The 24,360-nt window shown below is 40.7% G+C and overlaps 1 protein-coding gene across 1 annotated transcript in view; it reads right to left on the reverse strand.

Moving 5' to 3' along the window:
• Positions 1 to 5,517: 5,517 nt before the first annotated feature.
• BMPER (BMP binding endothelial regulator) overlaps positions 5,518 to 24,360 on the reverse strand; it is a 304,854-nt gene continuing 286,011 nt past the window's right edge. Inside the window, exons 14-15 of the mRNA XM_069084281.1 lie at positions 15,875 to 16,005; positions 5,518 to 7,757 (exon numbers count right to left, since the gene is read on the reverse strand). Coding sequence (XP_068940382.1) covers positions 7,576 to 7,757; positions 15,875 to 16,005 — 313 coding nt within the window. The 3' untranslated portion in view covers positions 5,518 to 7,575. The remainder of the gene's footprint in view (positions 7,758 to 15,874; positions 16,006 to 24,360) is intronic.

Genomic DNA, 24,360 nt, shown 5'->3' on the forward strand with positions numbered 1-24,360 from the left:
GCCCAGAGAGTTAGTGATTCTCATGCAGATAGTAAGAGAGAAAGGGATTGGTCCCAAGGTCCTCTGAACTCCCCTCCCTGGACTCCTCCGACCTTCAGTTTCCTCATCTGTCAAACGGCAATAATAGTAACGCCTCCTTTGCAGAGATATTGTAATATATATGAATATAACAGATGTAAAATTCTTCAGAAACCTGAAAGCACCATGTACATCCAACCCTTTAACAAAACAGTATAATTTAGAACTGGAAAGATGTTTAGAGACCACCTACTCTGATTCCTCATTTTATAGATGAGGCCCAGAGGGAGAAAGTCACTTGGCTGAAGGGTATGAAGTGGGCGAGGGAAAGAACCAAAATTCAAACCCAGATACACTCCAACTTGGGGATAGTTCTGTGCCTCAGACTTGAAGGTCCCATTGTTAAATAAATTAAATGCAGAAAAACATTTCTAACCCTGCCTTAGACATGGTACCTGAGGATCTGGTCCAAGGTTTGAACCCATGTTCAAGAGAGCATCACCCTAGGGGAGGCAAATGTTCCCCCCGAAGTCATGCTACTTGAGCAGTGGGAGGGTGCATGTCCCATGCCGTTCCTGGACACTTCTCCAAAGGCATTGATACAGAAAAGCTGAGGGTCTGAAATGCTACTTTTATTCAGTTGGGTCTTGGAGATCTTCAGTCTAGAAAGGAACAGGACTTAGATTACTGTTTGGTTCTCATCTAGATAAGCCCAGCACTTCTCCTTTTCAATGCACACTCTACAATTTCCACCAAAGAAGGAAAAGAAGGGTCAAGGGCTTGGATGGAGTTGTCTTTTTCTGCAAATACCCTTAGCCAATCAGAGGAGACCATAGCAGACCATACAGCTGAAAAGACCCTCGGATGAGCCATCTGGTCCAATACCCCCATTTTGTGGATAAGACAACTGAGACTGAGAGCAGTCATAGGCTCATTAGGCCTAGAGCTGAAAGTGACCTCAGTGGTCATCTAAAACCCAGGGCCCAGGAGACTAAGATTTGTCTGGTGTTACACATGTAATTAACCCCAGCGGTAAGATTTGAACCCAGCCCCCCTCTCTGACTACACTTTCCTCTGGTAAAATCATTTGGAGATGAATCAAATTTGGGGCCTCTGTGAATGGAAAGGTTCATTCCTAGGGAAGGCAGAGGAATGGAATTAGTTTCCCATATGGAATCCTCTGGCAAAGCCTCTTTGGTCAGTTGGTTGATTACAGTAAGGAAAAGTTTCCAATCCAAACAGCTCATGGATGTGACAAAGGCAGGAAAATCAGCAAAGGAATTTGAGCCCATTTCCCTCCCCCCCTTCACTGGGACACAAGCTACTTTATAGGCCAGATCAATTCAATAAATATTTCTTAAGTCTGCTTGGTACATGATACTGCAGGGAATTCACTAGCCTGAAGAAGTCCGAGGGCAGGACATGTTTTTCATATTCATCTGACACTGTGTTTGTTGCTGTTGTTTTTTCCCATTGTAAGTACTTAACAGAGGCTGCTTAACATATGGCCAGTGAGGTGGCCTTGGCATCAGGAATATTTGAGGTTCAAAACTCACCTGTCACTTACTACCCACGTGACCTCAGCTTCTCTGTCTATAAAGTGGGGATAATGATGGCATGGCTCTAAGCCAAGCCCATAGGCTTGTTATGAAGCTCAAATAATACAAAGTTTTGAAAATGCTTTTTTTCGGAATGAATCTGGAATTGAAAGTTTTAAAATCAAATATTCAAATATATGTATACATATATATATATATATATATAAAAAGAAAATGCTTTTCAGGTTTTGAGGCATTATATGTTTGTTGTTATTATGTTGTTATTATTACTTATTATATTTTATATGTTATTTGTTGTTATATATATAACAATGTTATATGTTGTTATTATTACGATCTGTTTGTTGAATTGAATTGAAAACTAGCACATAAAAAATGACACAGCTCCTGTCCTCAGAGAACGGATTATCTGGGCCTCACCATGAGGTGCTTGTTTAAATATTTTTTCATTCAATTTGACATAATGTCCCTCATCTGTAAAATGTAGGGCTTGGACTAGAATGCCCCTAAGGCCCCATGTCCCTCTAGTCTGGCCCTATGATCCAAAATTACTCTTTGGGGCCTCGGTTTCCTCATTTGTAAAATGCGGAGGTTGTATTCTAACCTGAAAGTTAGGATTATATGAATATATCACTTCTTGCTGTGTCTTGGTTTCCTCTTCTGTAAAATGAGGGGGTTGGACCAAATGACCTCTCAGATTCCCAAATCTCTAAATATGTGATCCTATTTCTGTCCAGTCCTATGAAATGCATCTATCTGGTGAATCCCAAGGTGTCACACGAGGCCCTACAAAGGCCTGCTCCACCAAGGGTCTTCCACAGAAATAGCTTCAGGTTTTTTAAAGGCAAGAGAGTCAGAAGAATATGGTTTTCTTCCTTCTTTTGGATTTCCTTCAGGTCAGGGGTTTTGAAAGGCCTTGAAACCAGCTCGGCTTTGGTCAGAATTCCTATTTAATCATCTCTAAAATGCCACTGCTGGTGGATTTTTTTCCTACAGAAGGTTCTCCATACCATGAATGGAGGACTTACAAGCATTGACATTAGCAAGCCAGGCCATGGACAAGTGAATATCTGCCTCAGACATTTACTAGAGCTTCAGCTCTCTCTGTCTTGGTTTCCTCATCTGTAAAATGGGGAGATAATAGATCTATCTACTTCCTAGGGTTGTTGTAAGAGTCAGATGAGGTAATATTGGTGAAGTTCTAGTGTACTATGTACATACTAGCCCCCCTTGGTTTTACAGGTTTATAAGCCAAAGGCCAGAGAAGAATGGTGGCTTACTGAGGGTGCCACAGTTAGGTGTGACATGAAAGTCAGATCTCCTGACATATTGAATACCTTGCTCTCAACTCTGGCTTGAAATTTTCCACGATATAACAACACAAGCTCATCAAGGGTCACACCCATTATTCCTTTCACCCCAGGATCAGATTTAGACCTGAAAGGAACTTCAGAGGTCAACTGCTCATTCCGTTCTTCTCTCTTCACATATGAGGAAACTGATGCCCAGAAAGGTTGACTTATCCATGGTCATATAAGCAAATAGGATATTTGTCTTAACTCACTTTTGATGATGCCTCAGAGGAGGTCAATGCTTAATAAAGGCCTGCTGAATGAATGACCAGACGCTGAATCATAGAATCACAGACAAAGCTGGAAAGGGACTCAAAGGTTATCCACTCCAACCGTCCTGATTTTTCAGAGGGGGAAACTGAGGCCCAGAGAATAGGAGACTTGACCAGTCACACAAGTAACATTTGGCAGAACAGGAATTCATCTCCAGATGCTCTCAATTTAACTCTAGCACCTTTTCCCTGTATAGTTAGAATTAATATGACATTTCTAGGTGAGTTCATCCCTTTAGAGCCATCACTAAGTTGCCTCTTTCATAAAGGGAAACCTGGTTTACAATAACAGCAGTCATGGTCATCACCTACAAGAGAGCCATAGAGGGTAATGTTGGAAGGGACCTGGGAGAAAGAAGGATCCAATTTCAGAACATTCCTATGAGAGGGAATCAGTCTGAGTAACCAAAGGCTCAGCTGCCCTCCCTCCTCATCTCTGCCTCTGAGAAGCCTTAGTTTCCATTTTCCAAGGACTGTCTTTCTGGGCCCCCACCGGTGGTTAGTGCATTCTCCTTCAAAAATTGTCTTGTATATATTCATGTGTGTGAATTTTGGGTCTCCTCTCTTGGAGTAATAATGTAAGCTCCTTCTAGAATTTGAAGCCCCAACACACGGTAGAGGACTGTAAGAGATGGCAGACGGCTGCCATGCCCATAAAATGGCACCAAAATTGACAAGATTCCTGCCATCATCTTGTGCAGCTCAGAGGTGTGCCATCCATTTATACTGCTGTACCAACAGAAAAGACGAAGGCAATCCTTGTAGCAAGGTCACAGATAATCTAGACATGAGAGGGCCCAGACCACAAACAGTACATTTTGTTATCACACTCACTAAATCAGTCGATCAATCAAAAAGCATTTGTTAGATGCTCGCTAAGTGCCAGGCACTGTGCTCAGTGCTGGGAATATTAAAAAAAAAAAAAGGCTTAGTTTATTTGGAGCAATGAAATGATGTGAAGCCCTTTGCTCAATGCTATGTTGAGTTACTCAGAGAGTAACACCAGAATCAAGGCTAGCCTGCTACAAAGCACAGCCCAGCACCAATGTCAAAGAAAAATACGTTGTTTTAAATAACAAGCCCTTTCATTCACAATGATACAGGACATTGAATTTTTCTACATCAGTGAGTTTCGACTTGTTGACATTTTCAGAAATCATATTCAATATGTTATTTGAAAAACAAAGAGTAAGGAACATTGCCCTGAGGCTAGAAATGCCCTAGAAATGTGTGTATCATTAGACTATTCCCTATTTGAAAAGGGAGAATTACCTGGTCATTATAAGCTTCCTTCCTTTCTAATTACTATGACATATTGAGAGATACCACATAGATCTATTATCTTTGAGTCTGTTGGAAACACATTGAACAATTTACTTTCAGGACCTAAATAAAGCCACAGTTTATATGAATTGCCCCAGTTCTCTTGAATTTCTAAACTTGTCTTTAACTGGGATGCAACAGTATTATTTATGAAAGGCGTAACATTCATGAAAGGTACGTTCTTGTACCCTGCCATCTCCCCTAAGATTATAGCCTCTTATTTGTCTATTTTCAGGCACTCAATGAAAACGAATATGTCAGCCGGAAAACCAATCAACTATTATTGCTCTGGCATTTGAAGAGTCTGTGATCTCATTGGTGTGAGTACCACTGAAATAGGTTACAAGCCTTCCATGACTTGGAGGATGAGACTGGGAGGGTTCCTGGGGCAGAAAGAGGTACCACGCTCTGGTCATGTTGATGGTGAGCCAAAATTAGCTAGGCTGGTCTGGGGACAACAGGCCTATGTGTCCAGGATGCCAAGGACAGTGGGGTCCAAGGGCAGTGGAAATACACCAGCCCCAGAATCAGAGGACTGGCACTTCAATCTCACGGCCAGTGCTTTGGGACCTTGGGGAAGCCATTTAACTTTCTGAACTTCATTGGCTGAAATGTTAGGTGGGGGCGAGGCACAATTGGAGAAAGTGACCTCTTTGGTCCTTTCCAGGGCCATCCCCATGAACCAAATCTCTCCCCAGGTGTTTACTACTTGTGTGATGATAGACAAGCCCTCCTTTTCTCCAGCCTTAACTTCCTCATTTGTAATATTCAGAGTTAAATTAGATTACCTCTAAAGGGCCTCTGAGGTCCATCTCCAGCATCCTACAACATGGAATCAAATCCTACCTTGGTCAGCTGCTCTGCTCTGGGAGCTCACATTCTAATGGGGATGGGATGGGTCAGAGGTTATGCTCTGCTGGCCTAGGATTTGGGAACCCAGATTCACGACCAAACCACAACAAAACATTGGAGAAGGACTTTAGCAGAGAGTCAAGTTTTAATCAATACTATACATGGGACATAGCGATTAACAAAGAGAAGCGGGTGACCAGGATGGAGAGAGAACTGAAAACCGTACCATTCCAAAGACCATCAATGCAACCGAGGATAATGAGCTCAGAGATTAGTGGGGACATACTAGCTGTCTCCATTTTGAAGAAGGATTAAATTTACTGCATTTAGCTCCAGAAACAGGACAAGGAAGAAATAAGTGGAGGAGGAAACTGATTTCTCATTAGAATCATCCAAAAACTGGGGCGGCTAGGTGGCGCAGTAAATAGAGCACTGGCCCTGGAGTCAGGAGGACCTGAGTTCAAATCTGGCCTCAGACATTTGACACACTTACTAGCCATGTGACTTTGGGCAAGTCACTTAACCCCAATTTCCATCCAAAAAGCAAAAAAAGAAAAAAAAAAGAATCATCCAAAACAGACTGGGCTTCCTTGGGAGGTAGTGGGTTCCCCTCAATTAAAATGGAGGGTACATAACCATTGATTTAAGAAGTGGAAGAGGAGATTCTCATTCAAGTTTGGGTTGGAAGAAATGACCTCTGGATTTCTTTCCAGCAGATTCCACATCTGTGATGTAACCTTATATAAAGTCCTTTATTTGCCACTTAGGCCCTTCTCAGACTTTTCCAATTTTCATACATCCCATGCACTCTACAATCCAGTCAAACTGGCCTGCTGGCTATTTCTTACATACAACTGCACTGGCCATTCTCCATGCCTGGAATGCTCTCCCCCCAAACTGATTCTGAGAATCCCTAGGTGCCTTTAAGATTCATCCTAAGGGCTATCACCCCCAGGAAACCTTTCCTGCTTCCCCCCAAGATGCTAGTGCCAGCCCACCTCAAGCTACCTTCCACCTAGATAGTCTGTATTTATCTTGCATTTTCCGATCTCTATATGTCGTCTCCTCACTCAAGTATAAGCACCGGGAAGGCAAGGACTGGTTTGGTCTTCCTTTGTGTCCCAACATTTAGCACAATGCCTGACACACAGTAGGTCTTTGATACATGCTTTACCTGTGCTTTCATTGGCAGAGAGAGCTCCTGGATGACCAAAGCAGGCCAGGCATTTGTATTCTCTAGTCAGGGGCACCGAGAGGTCACATGACTTGTACAGGGTCATAGCCCATAAGTGTCAGAAATCGGATTTTAAACTACCTTCTAGGCTTTCGTACCACGTCTCTATTGACTCCTCCTCACTGCCTCCATAGAATAGACAAAAGTCTTAGGACAGTAATAAGCTATTAAAGCTAAACTAAGAATGTCGGGATGCCGTGTATGTTTGTGTGTGTGTGTGCGCGCACATGTGTAAGAGGGGTATATAAATAAAAATGCAATAAAAAAGAGTACTTTAAATCAAGAAACTATTGGGCTCTTTGATTTGGTTTCAATGACAAATTTCAACAACCTGGCATTTAGTCAGTCAATCTTGGACATACTATCAATTATCTGTCTCCAAAGACCCAGCTGTCCATCCATTTTCACTCCAGTCACCAATCCTCTGGCCAGCTTTCACAAGTACACATTCCTTTCTTGCCCACAGATAAACCCTCTTCCTCTAGGGAGACATGTTTTCCATCCAACTACAAATCCTGGTTCAGGATCAAAATGAATGCCATTAGAACACTAGGGTTCTTTAAAAACCTCCTTGAAGTTTATGCAATGGGAAAGCCATCCAGAAGGCTGCCATGCCACCTGATTAAATTAGAAACTTTGGGTTTATTTATACAATAACTGCCATAGCTTACAGATTAGAATCCTAGAAATAATACATGTCTTATAGCAAAAAATATACATATAATAATTCTTCCTTCTATGGTTTATATAAATGTTGTATGTTTTTGAATCTCTCTATATACACATCTATACATGCCCACATGCATGTGGGTATGTATAGATGTGTACATATATGTACATTTACACATATGTACTCAGGGTATGTTTTTTGCAGAATCTGCATGTAAAACCCATAGTCCTTCATTGGCTGTTCGATGCAGGTGTCAAGAACACCAGCTTTCCAAGTCTTTGGCCCTGAACAAAGGTCACCGTTGGGGACAGAGGACTGGTTTGATGCATCTTCCTTTGTGATGAACCAAGTTGGCAGGGCAGTGACAGCCTGCAATACACGGCTTGTTGCAGGGGCCGATCTCATTCCAGTTGTCACAAGTCTTGACACATCCAGGCCCACAGGTGTCGTACACGGCGCCGTGTTTGCACTGGGTCGCTGAAAGACAGTAAAGACGGATAGCATGGGCTTTGGAAAGTCCAACTCTTAGAAACAAGATGCTCATTTATTTGGGGCTCAAGGACATCCCCTGGAATTCATTTCACTTACTAGTATTCTCACTTGTCATGACTTCTGATCTGTATGCTTTACAGAATAGGGCAATCCTCAAGCTTGCATGCCTGCCATATTGCAGAACCATCATCAAAACCCATGTCGATAGGGTCGGCAAACTGCTTCTTGTCTCAACAATCACTTATATACTCCGGTTTTCAATTGGACTCACAGAACAATTTCATTGAGGTGAACGTAGCCCCCCAAAATGAAAAGCACACCCCTTCAATGCCCATACATGTAGGCATGTTCTCTTACAAGGGAGTCAGGGAATACAATTCAATTCAACCCTACAAGTGCCTTTTAAATGTCAATGTGAGGATCCTAGATCTACAGTGGGAAGAAACCATCTAGTCCACACCCTTCATTTTACAGATGAGGAAACTGAGGCCCAACAAGGTAAAGGGACTTCTCCAAGGTCATACAGACAGTAAGAAGCGATGGCAGGATTTGAATCCTGGTCATCTGTCTCTAGATGCAGAAGACAGTGGAAAGACACTCCTATGCTTCCTGTGTAATTCATTGGGAAATGTTAAGATGAAACAAACAACAAAATCCCCTTCTCCTATGGAAGTTACAGTCTTTCTGGGGGGATTGGACCTTTAAATGGATGAGTGAGTAGATTACAAAAAGCAAGCAAATAAGGGCATGAGAGTTATCATTCCTATTTCACAAATGAGAAAACTGAGATTTCTAGCAGCTAGCTGACTGGACCAGGGTCATACAGTTAGGAAGTATCTGCAGTCATACTTGAACTCAGTTATCCACTATGCCCTCCTCTGTCTCTGTATAGAGAGATTTTTTGAAGTATACAAAGTAAATTTTAAAAATTTCATGAGGTTAGGGAAACAAGATAGTCCTCCCCCTCAACAATGTTTGTGAAAGTAAAATCCCTCTCGTATGTCTTAATAAGTATTGATTGGGCATCAAAAAAGCCCATATGATTTTTCAGCATGGTAGATTTTTACAAGCTAGGTGGCACAGCAGCTAGAGTGCCAGGCCTGGGGTTGGGAAGACCTGAGTTCAAGTTTGGCCTCAAACACTTACTAGCTGTGTGACCCTGGGCAAGTCATTTAATCCTGTTTACCTCAGTTTCTTCATCTACAAAATGAGTTGGAGAAGAAAATCGTAAACTGCTCTAGTATCTTTGCCAAGAAAACCCCAAAATGTGGTCACAAAGAGTCAGACATGATTGAAATAACTGAACAATAACAAAGACTTTGTAAGGTCCCTGACAGCTCTAAGCCATGTGCTGGGCATCTAGAATGATCTATGTAACCAATCAATCAACAAACATATTGACTAAGTGTCTACCATGTACTCAACATCATTCTAGGCACTAGGAATAGAAAAAGAAAAGGAAACAGTCCCTACCCTCTAGCTAGATGGTGTAGACAAGGGATAAAGAGCACTGGATTTGGAATCAGGAAGATCTGAGTTCAAATCTTACTAGCTGTGTGATAATGAGCAAGTCACTTATGCTTTGGTCCTCAGTTTTCTCATCTGTAAAATGGGTATAATGATGGCACTTACTTCACAGAACTTGTTGGAAGCATCATACAAGCTAACACAAGCTGCTAACAAATCTTAAAGGCCCATCTGATTCCAGGTATTAAGTAGACACAAAATATAGACAAGATGAAGAAGAGATTATTATCCCAATGAGTGTCAAAAGCACTGCCCCCTTTTTCAAGCAGTATTTGATACAGACTCTTTGCAGGTCAATGATGTGGGATTCTCCATGACTTAGCAGAGGGTTTTGAAGACTTTCCATAGCTGAAAATTTCACACTATGAGGTCAATTCAGTGAAACACTTCTGGAAGGTAATCAGTCTGCTACTTATATGGCAGCGGAACAGTCTGCCATCGGGCCCTGCTCCTATGCCCTTCCAGCTCAGCAGCATCTGACAGAGCTTGGGTTCCACCAGTGCTGCCTACAATAGTCCAGGGTGGCCTCTGCCACAAGGTGAAGTGCTTGGGTGGATAGTGATGGAGGTGGAAAACCATTCATTTTTCTACTGATCTGCATATCCAGGTCACCTCAAATATATAGCAAAGAAATAGCAGCAATGCTACAGGAGACCTCAGGTTCCTCTGGCTCCAGGACCAAATATGGAATAATCTGGTATTCTGAGCCCTCCCCAACCTGGTCTCTTCCTGCCTTTCTGACACTTTGCTCTCCTCTTACAGAGCTCTGTGATCCAATGATACAGCAACTCTCTATCTCCATCTCCATCCCTATCTTGCACTGGCTATTTCCTCTTCCTAGAATGGCCTCTCTTCTCTTACCTCTACTTCCTTGTTTCTTTGGCTTCCTTCCAGAATCAACTCTAATTCCATCTTACAGAGGAGACCTTTCTTTCCTAGCCCCACACGTGCTAGTGACTTCCTTCTGAGATTACTTCCCATTTATACTATATGTGTATGCCTGTGTGCAATACCTAATTCTAACCATACACTGTGACAAACATTTTACAATTATTATCTCATTTGATTCTCACAATCAAGTCCTATTTTTCCACTGTACAGATGAGGAAACTGAGGTAAACAGCTAAGTGACTCCCCTAGGGTCACATAGCTGGTAGGTACTGAGGTTAGATTTGATCTCAGGTCTTCCAGACTTCAGAATGTATCATTATTTGTGCATGTGTCTAGTTATTTCTTTGCGGGTTGTCTCTCCCATTAACATGGGAGCTCTCTGAGGGCAGGAGCCATGTTTTTGCCTTTTTTTATATCTCCAGTGCCCGATACCATGCCTCACACATGCAGTAAGTGCTTAATAAGTTCTTGAATGACTGATGAAAGAACTCAAGCTCTAGCAGATCTTACTTCACTGGAAAGGTCCAGAAACTGAATTTGGGTCTACATTGTAAGAGTGAAGCTTACCTGCAGATAGCCAGACATTAGATGATGAATTTATTGGTCCCAGCTCTTTATGGAAACTACTGACTAAATTGTGTGAGGGGTGTCCAGAGCTGTATCAACAGAGAAGGGACCAAGGCCCACAAAACACCAGAATTTTCAAAGCTTGCAACTCCAAGTAATGGAACAGAAACCTCAGTTCAACCCTTCTCATTTGTGATTCAGCTGGTGATAACAGCATACATGGCTAAATACTGGGTAATTGGAGAACGGGCAGACAATGGTTAGTGTTCAAACTAGCAGGCTTTGGTTTTCGTCTTCCAAATTATAAATTCGTAGAAGTTACAGAACATGCCTTTTCTGACTTAAGTCAATTAACAGGAAGGTGATCAGAACCGTAAAATGAGATTCTGTGAAGGCTACTCAAGTAACTGTCACTCTATAAAAAATCACATGAGAAAAGCGGTTTTGTTGCCCAAAGAGTACTCAATAATCTTCTGACATAAATTCTCATTACTTATAAGGAAATTGCCTGCTTGACTCATAGGATGCTGGGGAAGTATTTGCAAAAACATCTGAATAAAATCAGTTTCATAAGGGTTACTTAGCAACATGACCCCATTTTTTTCTAGACAGAACTCTAATTTCTGTTTTAGCACAATTATATGTCCTCTACTAATGCCCTACTCCAGTTTCTCATTGGAACATCAAGGTGACCTTGGGTTCTCAAAGGTTCTCAACCCCTTCATAATGTAGTAGACCATTTTCTGTAAATCTATCACCAAAATCCATCCTTGGCTAGCCATGACTTGGGATGAGCCTCTGTGGACATAGTTAGGCTGTACTTGGATACTCAGAAATTTAGAGAGAAACCTCAGTAAATGTCAAATTCAGCCCCCTTCTTTTGCATATGAGGAAAACCGGTTCAGAATAAATTTACAAGATCAAAGTTTTAAAGGAGGTTCAGACCACAGAGGCCATCAAATTGAACCCCCTCATTTTACAGATGTGGAAACTGAGGACTTCAGTGACTTGTCAAAGGTCACAGGAAGTAGCAGAGATAGGACTTTATAAACTTACATTCACAACAACCATTAGCCTTTGATGTAGTTTATACCTTACTAACTCCATCTACCCTGTATTTATATATATATATATATATATATATATATATATACATATATATATATATATATGCTTTTTTTCTGTGTGTAAATATGCTGAAATGAGCTGGAACAGTAGAGAAAACAGAAGTCTGAAGAGGTAGGGTTTGGGTAAACAAGGTCACACAGTCCTTGTCATTTCCATGCACATAGAATTAGCTGGAAAAAATGTTCTGCATTCTAATGCCAATGGAATGAAATCCCTAGATAAAAAGCAGCCTTCACTAACCAGGCTGATATTATTACAGCTGTTTGTGACACCAGACAATTGACTGCTTCCACTTTTACAACTTTCATGGCTTTCTTTGCAGTGATGATCAGTTATCCATTCACACTCTTTAAAATATTCAAAATTACCTTGCTAATAAGAAGAGAGGAGGGAGGGAATGTTGGAGAGACAGAGACAGGGAGAGACAGAGAGAGAGAATAGCTGTATGACTCCCATGTCTTTTTTTTTCTGAATAAAGTCGTACATGTCAGGTAGATGAGTCAAAAATCTGTTGAATTTTCACAGTAAATATATGCTTTTTGAATACAGGGACTGTTTAGTTTTGGTCTTTGCAACTCCAACAGCCAGTACAGTACCAACCAAGCCCATAGCAGGTGACTTGTAAATGCTTCAAGATTGAATAAGATGTCAACCCAGTAGAATGTAAACTCCTTGAAGTCAGGGACTATTTCACTTTTGTCTTTGAATCCCAGGGCCCAGGGAAGCACCGGGCACGTAGTAGGCACTTAATGCTTCTTTAATTTAATTGAGTTCGAAGGTGGGGAAGGAAAAGGCAGGAGGAGATGAGAAAGACAAGGATGACTTTTTTTCTGAACTTAGCCTATGAGCAGCCCCATGGGCCAAAGAGTAAGCAGCAGCCCCAAGAGTAATTCTACACAGCTCTCACTCATCAGAACACACCATTAATGCTGTAATGCAGCCTGTCCCTACTTCCCTTTGGCTAGGCAATGTAGAATACGAAATGAAAGTTACAGCCTGCTAAACTTTAACACAGGCACTAAGCTTGGCAAGGGGAAGCTGGGCTTGGTTAATAATGGAGAAAATCACCGGAGCAAAGGGTCTGGAAGTTGCTCAGGGATTAAATTCTTGATCCCAGCAATTGTAGAGCAACAGAAGGAGGGAATTGGTATAGAGGCTGGATGAGCTGGATAAGAATGGGCCTCCTTTGTGGCCCCCGAGTGCTCTGACCAGAAGCCAATAGAGGTGCTCCATGTGCAGTTCAGGAACTAAGCTCCTTAATGCAAAGGAGAGAGCTGTCCATGGTCTGAAAGTAGTAGCAGTTTGGGACATTCTGATCAGAGCCCACTTTTCTGTTACCTTTCATATCAAGGAGAATCAATGGACTCTGCAGGCATCTCAGAGCAGAAGACAGAAGCAGAGGCAATTCCCAACAAAGGGTCAGCTCTTTCCTCAACTTCCCCTCCCAATGACCATTTATTATCAAACATTTCCAGTAATCTGAATTTTGCTCCAAACACAGAGGCCAGGAACTAATTAGGAACTTCTATAAATATAAGGTTGCAAACAAATTCAGTTTCTGCCTAGGTGCTAGCAATTTTCCCACCTGGGGACTCAGAGCAATGGTAGCTGAACACAGAATTTTGCATCTACAATGAACTCCCTAACACCAAAGATGAAGGAACCAAGTGGGCCATTACTAGGTTTCAAATGAAGGGCATATAGATGGTGTGGTGGATAGAATGCCAGCCCTGGAGTCAGAGAGAACTGAGTTCAAATCCAAGCTCAGATACATACTAGCTATGTGACCCTGGACAAGTCGTTTAACACTTTTTGCCTCAGTTTCATATCTATAAAATGAGCTGGAGAAAGAAATGCCAAATTATTCCTTTATCTTTGTCAGGAAAACCCACAAAAAGGGATCACATAGAGTCAGTCACAATTGAAAATGACTACCCAACAAAAAAGGCTTAAAATATGCTAATTATTATAACAAGGCGTTCTGTAAGCACTGCTAGTAGAAATATTAGAGGCAGCAGCATTGCATAGTAGAAAAAGGGGATGGGTTTTCCCCTGATAGAATGTCAGTTTCCTGAGGGCAGCAATCATTTTATCTCTATATTCCTGGGACCTAACATAGTGCCTGATACATAAGTATTTTTTAAATGCTTGTTGAATGAATGAATGAAGGCCAAGTTTGAGTTCATGGCATATGGGCTTGAAAGTATGGAGGTGCACAACGTGTCTTATAATTATGCACAACATGCTGTAGTGGATTAAGTCCTCATTTGGGAGTCAGGAGGATAGGGGATCAAATCCTGCCTAAACAACTCATGACTATGTGACTTTGTGCAAATCTAGGCCTCAGTTTCCTCATCTGCTAAATGATGAATGAGAAAGTCCAACAATCTCCTATTGATAATAGAATATTAGTTCTTCAGAGAGCTTCCAAAAGTGACAATGACCATGCCAGTGGTGCAAACCAGACCAGACTCTTGGATAATCCCTTGTTTACTTTGCATTTCTTGCCCTGCTTCTCACCAAGAGCTTTCCAAGGTCTTGGCCCCCAATGAACTGTCATTCACTGCCTTAAGTGGTCTTGAGTGTTGTCCTAACCCAAAGGCCTCCAGTAATAAGAAACAAGCAATGGGTAGTCCTTCAAGTTTCCAGTGTCCTAGGTGAGCCTCAGATGAGTGCATCTGGCAATGTATTTGACTATTTATTCATCTGCCACTCTGCTATAATTCATCATGTTAGCTTTCTTAAATCCCCTGGACTCATTTGCTGGGTCCTGAGTCCCTCAGTTTCATCTATGCTTTGGAAATGCTTGATAAAAGGTCCCAGGAAAAGCCATCTTGCTTTTTCCATTAGCAACATCTTTTTAGAATTTTGGAGCCAGCCTCATGAAGTGTGGATTTGGAGGTTAGTCAAGGAGACTCAAGTTGAACATGTGTTCTGAAAGGGTGAGGAGCACAAGCCCAGAATCAGTCAGAAGTTACTCCTTGTGGTCACAGAGGCTGTTATCCAGTGAACATTCCAGTGACACTCACTGCTTGTAGGTTACATAAAGGCCAATCTGTCCTCAGAGATACAAAATCACTCACTGGAGGAGGCATGCATGGTCTGACAAGTCCTGGTATTCCAGCCAGTAAGTGACTACTTGGGGAAAGGCAAAGAGAGAGGGGAGTCATCCCTGTAATGTGGTAGGAGCAAGGCAGAGCAGAGAGTGTGGACATGGATTCAGGGAGACCTAGGGTCAGTTCTGCCTCTGACATTTATTGATTGTGTGACACTGGAAAAGTCATTTGCTCTTTCTCAGGCTCAACTTCCTCACATGTAAAATGAAGATAATACTTGTAGCACATGCCTCAGGGGACTGTTATAAGGCTCAAAGGGAGGTGTTAAAAGATGCTTTACCAATATTAAAGCACCATGTAAATGTCTTATTATTATCACCCATGATTCCAGTGCTTAGCACATCTCTCCCTCGCTCTGTATACAATTGAGGCTTTAAATTTGTAGCTCATTCCAAGACCTGAGAAGAGCCCAAGGGGGCATCAAGACCTGAGAAAAGCCCAAGGGGGCATCTAGTCCAATCTCATGAGGAAACTCAGTCCTATAGAGGTTAAATGACTTGCCAAAGATCACACAGATAGTAAGAGGCAAAACAAGGAATCAAACCCAGATTGTTTGACTCCAAATACAGTCATCTTTCTATATCATCATTCTGTTTCTCTTTGTTGAAGGAAATCCTTAATGATGATAACCTTGAAAATCTGTTAAAATCAGATTGTCAACAAACACCTCTTCCTAAGTGGTTGATGCCTTGCTCAGTGAAAGCTTCCTGTTTTCTCAGATTGCAGAACAAGTGGGTCACTGTTTGACTTATTGATCTCAACCACTTTTCCCTTTCTTCTGCCAAAGCTGTGCTGTGATGATTGTGGTGGGCTGAATTGTCACCCATGGGTTCAAGCTTCCTCCCACAGTCAAAGCCATAAGGCTTCCCTTACCTGCGCAGTTCTGCTCTGGCTTCCAGTGAACTTTGGCCCCTTCTCGTTGGCAAGCCCGGGTATATGCCAAGAAGGATTCACAATAACAGTTTTTATGGACTGGACACTCACACATGTCTGTCACACAAGACCTATTGGGGAGACAATGGAGAAAAACCGAACATTGGAATTCCCTCTAATCATTATATATTACATGGCACATTATCTGCCCTCTTCCATGCCTGGAATGCACTCTTTCCTCAATTCTGCCTTTTACGATCTCTCTCTTCCTTCTAGTCTCAATTTAAGGATGACTTAAAATGTCAAACCTTCTCCTGATCCCCCAACTGTTAATAATTTTGTATCTAAATATGGACTTTTCCAATAGAATGTGAAGTGCTTAAGGAAAAAGATTGTTGCATTTGTGTGTGTGTTTTTGTACCTCTAGAACTTAGCACAGTGCCTGGCATATAGCAGGCACTTAATGAATGCTTGTTGAATGAATGAATAATAAATAATATAATTCAAGAATACTCTCCTGGAGAGAGGTTATGTATATTACTACTACTGCTGCTGCTGCTGCTACTATTACTACTACTACTACTTCTATCATTATTTACATTTATTAAGAAACTGAGATGGAGACATTAAATGACCTTACCTGCCTAAGGTCAAAATAGCTAATCAATGGAAGATTTGAAATTTGGGTCCAAGTCCTCTGACTACAAATTCTCACTTCTCACAACATCACAACTATTTCTCTTAGTCTAACATCCTTGAGATATGTGATATGAATAACCCATTGAGTTGAGGCAAGTTGGAGAGTAAAATCATTCATAAAAAAGTATGGCTGTTCTACAAATGCTGGATCTATTTATTAACAACATGGCAAAATACTCCTTGAGTTTTAGGGAGAGTCATAAATAACAGGTTTGTTCATGGGGCAAATGTGATCGCAGGAGAGAGGAATCATAGCCTAGGCCAAGGATAACATTCCTATTTGGAAGGTAGGGATAGCCTTTAACAAAAAAGAGATGATTGGAAGCCAAGATGGCAGAGTAAGCAGTAAATTGCCATAACTCTTCCATATCCACATCCAAACAACCATAAAATAGCTCTCCAAAGTAAATTCTTGAACAGCAGAACCAGCAAAAAGACAGGGTGAAACAATCTTTTAGCCAAAAAAACCTGGAAGATCATCAGGAAAGGTTTGTCTCATGTGGGTACAGAGGTAGTGCAGTCCAGGATAGGAAACATCCCAGCAAGCCAACAGCAAGCCCTATCTGAGCAAACCAGTCAGAGCTCCTGAGCCGCAATGTGGTGGGGCTGGCAAACACCAATACCAGGATCCCCCATATGCTTCAGAATAGCCAGGGGAATGGGCAGACTCCAGCTCCAAGAACCACCACAGGCTTCAGCACAGTCCAGGGCAAACAGGTAGATGCCAACTCTACCATTGTCTAAGCAAACAGGTAAATAGGGGCCATCACCAGCTCCTGCCCCTTGCTTCAGTATAGCCCTGAGCAAACAGGCAGCCGCCAGTGCCAGACCACCATGTATGTAGGTATAGCCCCAGGGAAATGCAGAGACACCCCCATCAGTCTCAGCACTTATGAGACACCAGCACTAGGGCATTGACTTAGCACCAGTAAGCTGCCAGACCCCTATGATCTCTAGCACCACCAGCCAACCTCCAAACCACCCCCCTCAGTGCAGCACTAAACATGAAGTTCCCCTGCAGGTCTCAGGGCAACATCAGTGCAGCACCAGGGAAACAGCCATCACCTGCCACCCCCGGCACAAGAAACCTGAGACAGTGCCCTTCCATTCCAGGAGTAGAGCTCAAATATAAAAGAAAGGGAAAAGGCCAAAAAGAGATGAGCAGAAAACAACAACAACAAAGAGAATGTGGCCATACAAAGTTGTCATGGTGACAGGGAAGATCAAGATACAAACTCAGAAAAGGTCAGCGATGTTTAAATACTAATGGACAAAGCCCCAAACAAAAATGGGAAATGGCCTCAAGATCATAAAAAAACTCATAGGAGAACTCCAAAAGTACCTTAAAAATCATATAAGAGAAGTAGAAGAAAATTGGGAAAAGAAATGAGAGTGATGCATGAAAATTATGAAAAAAAGAGTCAACAGCTTGGAAAAAGAAAACCACTGCTTATAAAGTAGAATTAGCCAAATGGAAAAGGAGATACAAAAATCTACTGAAGAAAATAACTCCTTAAAAAGTACAATTAGCCAAATGGAAAAGGAAGTATAAAAGCTAATCAAGGAAAACACTCCTTAAAAGCTAGAATTGGACAAGTGGAAGCTAATGATTCCATGAGACATCAAGAATCAATCAAACAAATTGAAAAGAATGAAAAAATAGAAGACAATGTAAAATATCTCAATAGAAAAACAATTGGTCTGGAAAATAAATCCAGGACAGATAATATCAGAAACATTTGAACTACCTGAAAGCCATAATCAAAAAGAGGACCTGACAGCATCTTTTAAGAAATTATCAAGGAAAACTGCCCTGATATCCTGGAACCTGAGGGCAAAATAGACATTGAAAGGATCCACCAATCACTTCAGGAAAGATACTAAAATAAAACTCCAAAGAACACTATATTAAAATTTCAGAGCTATCAGGTCAGGGGGAAAATGCTGCAAGTGGATAGAAAGAAACAATCAGAATACCAGGGAGCCACAATCAAGATTACATAGAATTTAGCAGCTACAACATTAAGGGTCAGAAGTCATGGAACATGATATTTTAGCAGGTAAAGGAGCTAGGATGACAATCAAGAATCACCTACCTGATGAAATTAAGCATAAAAATTCAAAGGGGAAAATGGTCATTCAATGAAATAGAAGGATTTTAAGCTTCCATAAACAGAACACCAGAATTTATGAAAAAAAAATTGATCTCCACTATCAAGACCCAAGAGAAGCATAAACAGGTAAAAAAGTAAAAGAAAACATAAGGGATTCAATGTAGTTGAACTGTTTATATCCTTACATGGAAAGATGATATTTTAAATTATTTTTTAAATTTTATTTTAGTTTTCAACATTTACTTTTATAAGATTTTGAGTTCTAATTTCCCCCTTCTCTTTTCCAAGATGACATGCAATCTATAGGCTACATATATAGGCTATACATGTACAATCATATTAAACACATTTCCACATTAGTCATGTCATGAAAGAAGAATCAGAACAAAAGGGGAAAACCATGAGGAAGAGGAAACACATAGAGAGAAAATACTATGCTTCAATCTGCATTCAGACTCCATGGTTCTTTCTCTAGATATGGATAGCATTTTCCATTGTGAGTCTTTTGGAATTGTCTTGGATCATTGCATTGCTGAGAAAAAACTAAGTCTATCAAAGTTGGTCATCACACAATGTTACTGTTACTGTGTGCAATGTTCTCCTGATTCTGCTCAATTCACTCAGCATCAGTTCATGTAAGACTTTCCAGGTATTTCTGAAATCTGCCTGCTCATCATTTCTTATGGAACAATAGTATTCCATTACATTCATATACCACAACTTGTTCAGCCATTCCCCAATTGAAGGGCATCCCCTCAATTTCCAATGCTTTGCCACCACAAAAAGTTGCTATAAATATTTTTGTACATGTGGGTCCTTTTCCCTTTTTTATGATCTCTTTGGGATGCATACCTAGATACTTGTAGTTCTTAAAAATTATACCACCAATAGTTCAGCTAAAATAAATATACATAGACAGAGGGTACAGGTATAAGAAGAATTTGAGGTAATGGCAGAAAAAAATTATGGGATGAGAAAGAGGGATACACTAGGTATAGAAAGGAGAGGTAGAATGAGGCAAATTATTTCACATGAAGAGGCATGAAAAACTTACTACAGTCGAGGGAAAGGTGGGAAGGTGAGTGAAGGCCATCACTTGAATCTTATTCTCATTAGTATTGGCTCAAAGACAGAACAATATGCACAATCAGTTGAATATAGAAATATATCTTACCCTCTAGGGAGGTAGCAGGGGAGGAGATTAAGTAAAGGAGGGGAGGGGTACTGACAGAAGAGAAAGCAGACCAGGGAACATGGTAGACAGAAGCAAAACACAATTGAGGAGAAAAAGGGTGAAAGGAAAGAGAGGACAAACACAAGGAAAAAATAGGATGTAAGGAAAAACACAGTAATTATAACAGTGAATATGAATGGGGTAAACTATCCCATAAAATGGAAGCAGATAGCAAAAAATACAAAGGAAGATGGTCTAGTAATACCATATCTTAATCTATATTATAAAGCAGTAATCACCAAAACTCTCTGGAACTGGTTAAAAGATAGAGTAGTGGATTATTGGAATAGATTAGGTACACAAGACACAGTAGTAAATGACTATAGTAACCTAGTGTTTGACAAACCCAAAGACCTCAGCCTATGGCATAAGAACCCACTTTTTGAGAAAAACTGCTGGTAAAACTGGAACACATTAGGGCACAAACCAGGTATATACTAGTGTCTCACACCATATACCAATATAAGGTAAAAATGGCTACATGATTTAGACAAGAAGGGTGAAACCATAAGCAAGGAATAGTCTACTTCTAAGATCTGTGGAGAAGGGAAGAATTTATAACCAGACAAGAAATAGAGAGCATTACAAAATGTAAAATAGTTAATTTTTATTATATTAAATTAAAGTGTATTTTTCAGAAACAAAACCAATGCAACCAAGATTAGAAGGAAAATAGAAAGCTGGGAAACAATCTTTTTAGCAAATGTGTCTGATAAAGTAATATATATAAATAATATATATATCAAATATATAGTGAACTGAGTCAAATTTTTGAGAATATAATCCATTCCCCAACTAATAAATGGTCAGATGATATGAACAGGCAGTTGTCAGATGAAAAAATCAAAGCTATCCATAGTCATATGAAGACATGCTCTAAATCATGTTTGATTAGAGAAATGCAAATCAAAACAACTCTGAGGTATCACCTCATACTTATCAGATTGGTGAGTATGACAAAAAAAGGAAAAAAGATAAATGTTGGAGAAGACGGGGGAAAATTGGGACACTAATGCACTGCTGGTAATTATGTGAATTGATCCAACCATTCTGGAGGGCAATTTGGAATTATGCCTAAAGGGCAAACAAACTGTGCCTACCCTTTGATCCAGCTACTAGGTCTGTATCCCAAAGAGATCATAAAAAAGGGGAAAGGAACTACATGTGCAAACATATTTAGAACAGTCCTTTTTACAAACAAAACCAATGCAAGATTAGAAGGAAAGCAGAAAGTTGGGAAACAATATTTATAGCAAGTGTATGTGATAAAGGTTTCATTTCTCAAATATGTAGTGACCTGAGTCAAATTTTTAAGAATATAATCCATTCCCCAACTGATAAATGGTCAAAAGATGTGAACATGCAGTTTTCAGATGAAAACATCAAAGCTCTCTATAGGCATATGGCATATGAAGAAGTGCTCTAAATCACTAAAGCAGCAAAATATTGGAAATTGAGGGGATGCCTATTAATTGGGAAAGGGTCTGAACAAGCTGTGGTATATGAATGGAATGGAATTCTATTGTGCAATAAGAAATGATGAATAGGTGGATTTCAGAAAAAAACCTGGAAAGACTTGTACAAACTGATGCAAAATGAAATGAACAGAACCAGGAAAACATTGTACATAGTATCAGTACCACTGTGTGATGACCAACTATGAATGACAAAGGAAAATGTTATCCACATCTATATAAAGAACTGATGGAATCTGAATGCAGATCAAAGCATACTGTTACTTTATTCTTTGTTGTGCTTTTTCCCCTCTTGATCTTTTTCTTCTTTCACAACTGTGACTAATATGGAAATGTTCTACATGATGGCACGTGTATAACTATATCAAATTACCTATAATTTTAAGAAGAGGGGAGGGAGAAAAATTTGTAATTCAAAATCTTGTTAAAATGAATGGTAAAAATTGTCTTGACGTGTAATTAGGGGAAAAACAAAATGCTATTAAAGTTTAAAAAAATTAAAAGAACTTGGATTCAAGTAGGTGTATGATGTATCTATAGCCTTGAAATTTCTCAAACATTGTAGGTGTAAGGGGGAATAAATATGTACATCAGGTTTAGACTGCCATTGGGGCTAAGGGTCAAGCAAGGAAAGGATTGAGAGAAAGAAGAAAGGAAACATTCTTCTGGTCAGGGTTGTTTGTGCCTACTAAATTTTCTACTCTAAGACAAAGACACAGTGATCGTACCCTAGTTATGGCTATCAATCCAAAATTAAGTTGTGAAGGAAGAATCTTATCTTTATCCTCCAGAAAATTTATCACAAATGAACTTGGATTAAATATAAACCACATTGTATGTAAAATGCCTTTCTAGATTAGTTAAATAGGGACACTGTGTGGTTCTATCCTTGCAATATATGCTACGTGGATCCCACCATCTAAGAAATTAATGGGATAATGGAGAGTAAAAAACTTGTTTTGTACATGGAAACTCTGGGAGGGCAGGGATTATTTAACTTTTGTCCTTGAATCCTCAGCACCTGCCATATAATGAATGCTTAATTAATGTATATTGAATCTAACTGAATTATGACAAAATATTCATTGACAAGAATGCTTAATGCATACTAAATGTAACTGACTTGTATGTCTAACATATTCATTGATGAAAACAGGCACACTTTCAGCCCCCTCCAGTCTGTGATCCTTAGTGTTTGGAGAGAGAACAAAGTGACACCCTCCTCTGGGTGTTAACATTCAGGGCAAAGGTCCACCAGCCCTGCTTCAGTTATGGGACAGACATTAAGAGAAGGACAGGGTTCAAAATAAAAGACCTAGCTTCATCTCTACAACTGATCAGATGCAGTTGGGGCATTGTGTTTGATTCTACATGCCACATTTGGAAAGGGAAACTGGAGAACTGAAATGGTATCAGAAAACAAGGGGCACGATGGGAATGGCATTCAAAAGACATAATAAACAGAGATCAGGTAGGTCGGTACATCTGCAGTTCATGGACCCACTGCTCCACAGTTAAGATTGGCGTCCTTCTCCCCATGGTTTGCCTCAGGCAGAAAAGAGTGCTATTTACTGGCCACACAAGAGTTCTGAGACTATTTTCTCATGTTATTCACAAAGGGTTCCAGTATTTGCACTCCATCCATAATGTTTACAAATATTTCAGCTCTCCAACTTAACTCTGCTCATCTGCTAGTCCTCATATCCCAGACTCCTCTCCCTAAAAGACAGAGAAGGTCTAATGTTGATACAAGTTGTGAGCATGCTTAGAAGGGATACGATAACTCTTTTCAAGTAGTTGAAGGACTCTCAAGTCCTGGCCATGCGTTTTTAATTATTTCACTACCACTCTGCCCATCATCCCCACACAAAATTTAGGTCCTACTCAGGAACCACACTGAGCTCTAATTGGGTGAGTTTTTACTTCACCTTGCCCAGAAACAAATCAACCCTTACCTTCCAGAACTACCAGTTTCATAAAATTTAAACCTACCTGTCCTCAGCACCTCCCATCATCAGAAAGTAAGTTCTTTGAGGGCAGGGACTGTTTTGTTTCCTTGCGTGGCCCATGGCATAAGTATTTTTCATAAATGCTCTAACTAATAGAGAAAGGATTTTAAACCTGACGTAAGCATGGGCTCCCTAACAGTCAGAGAAGCCAAAAAATGGAAAAGCAGCTCCCTACATTTGAACCAGAAGAGGCTGAGTGACCAACCCAGAAAGTTAGGGTAAGGGATTTCCCAGGTCCCTTTTTATTCAAAAGACTTCTTTCATTCTGTTGATCCAGCAATTAATCCCATTTCTGGCTAACTAATCACCATGGACTCAGAGTAGTTAGCTTAGCATGAGCTGAACCCTATTGCTGTGGTTACAGACACAACCAGCTTTCCGCCCAACCATATCAGCATTAACCCTCCTCCTTTCTTTTCTGAGGCTTCTTCCTCTTTCTCCTGACCTTGCTCTCCAGGGAACGTAGCTTCTATTTCATAAGACCCTAGAGAAAAGCAGAACTTTTTCACATAATGTCACCTTCCTTCCAACTCCTCAGAAATTTCTCTATAGAAATTTATTGACAACTAAAGTCAATTCCACATTAATCCCACAAGAAGGCTACATAATTTGCAGGGGCAGTTGGCCCTATAACAGGACAGTAGCAAGTGGAACTGTGAGCAAGCTTATGCCCAAGGGGAATGGGGCAAGCCTAGGCCACTGGTACCCATATGCATCCTGAGTGAATGAGGCAGGCATGAGTGCGCTCCAACGTGCCTCTAGCCAAGAATTATGCATGACAAGAGGCTAAGGGATGTCATATAGATCCAGACGGAGAGTGGGTCAGAGTGAAGGAGAACTAGGGAGAGCCCATGCACAGGCTGTGCTGGTATCCCAGTAATGTTAAGAGAGTCGGAGGGAGGTGCCCATCCGCAAACATGTTACTCTAAGTGGAACCTTCTTCGCCCATAGTCCC

The sequence above is a fragment of the Petaurus breviceps genome, unplaced genomic scaffold, assembly GCF_028583685.1.
Source record: "Petaurus breviceps papuanus isolate PSGF00001 unplaced genomic scaffold, PetGlider_PUasm1.0 174, whole genome shotgun sequence".
Taxonomy (NCBI): Eukaryota; Metazoa; Chordata; class Mammalia; order Diprotodontia; family Petauridae; genus Petaurus; species Petaurus breviceps.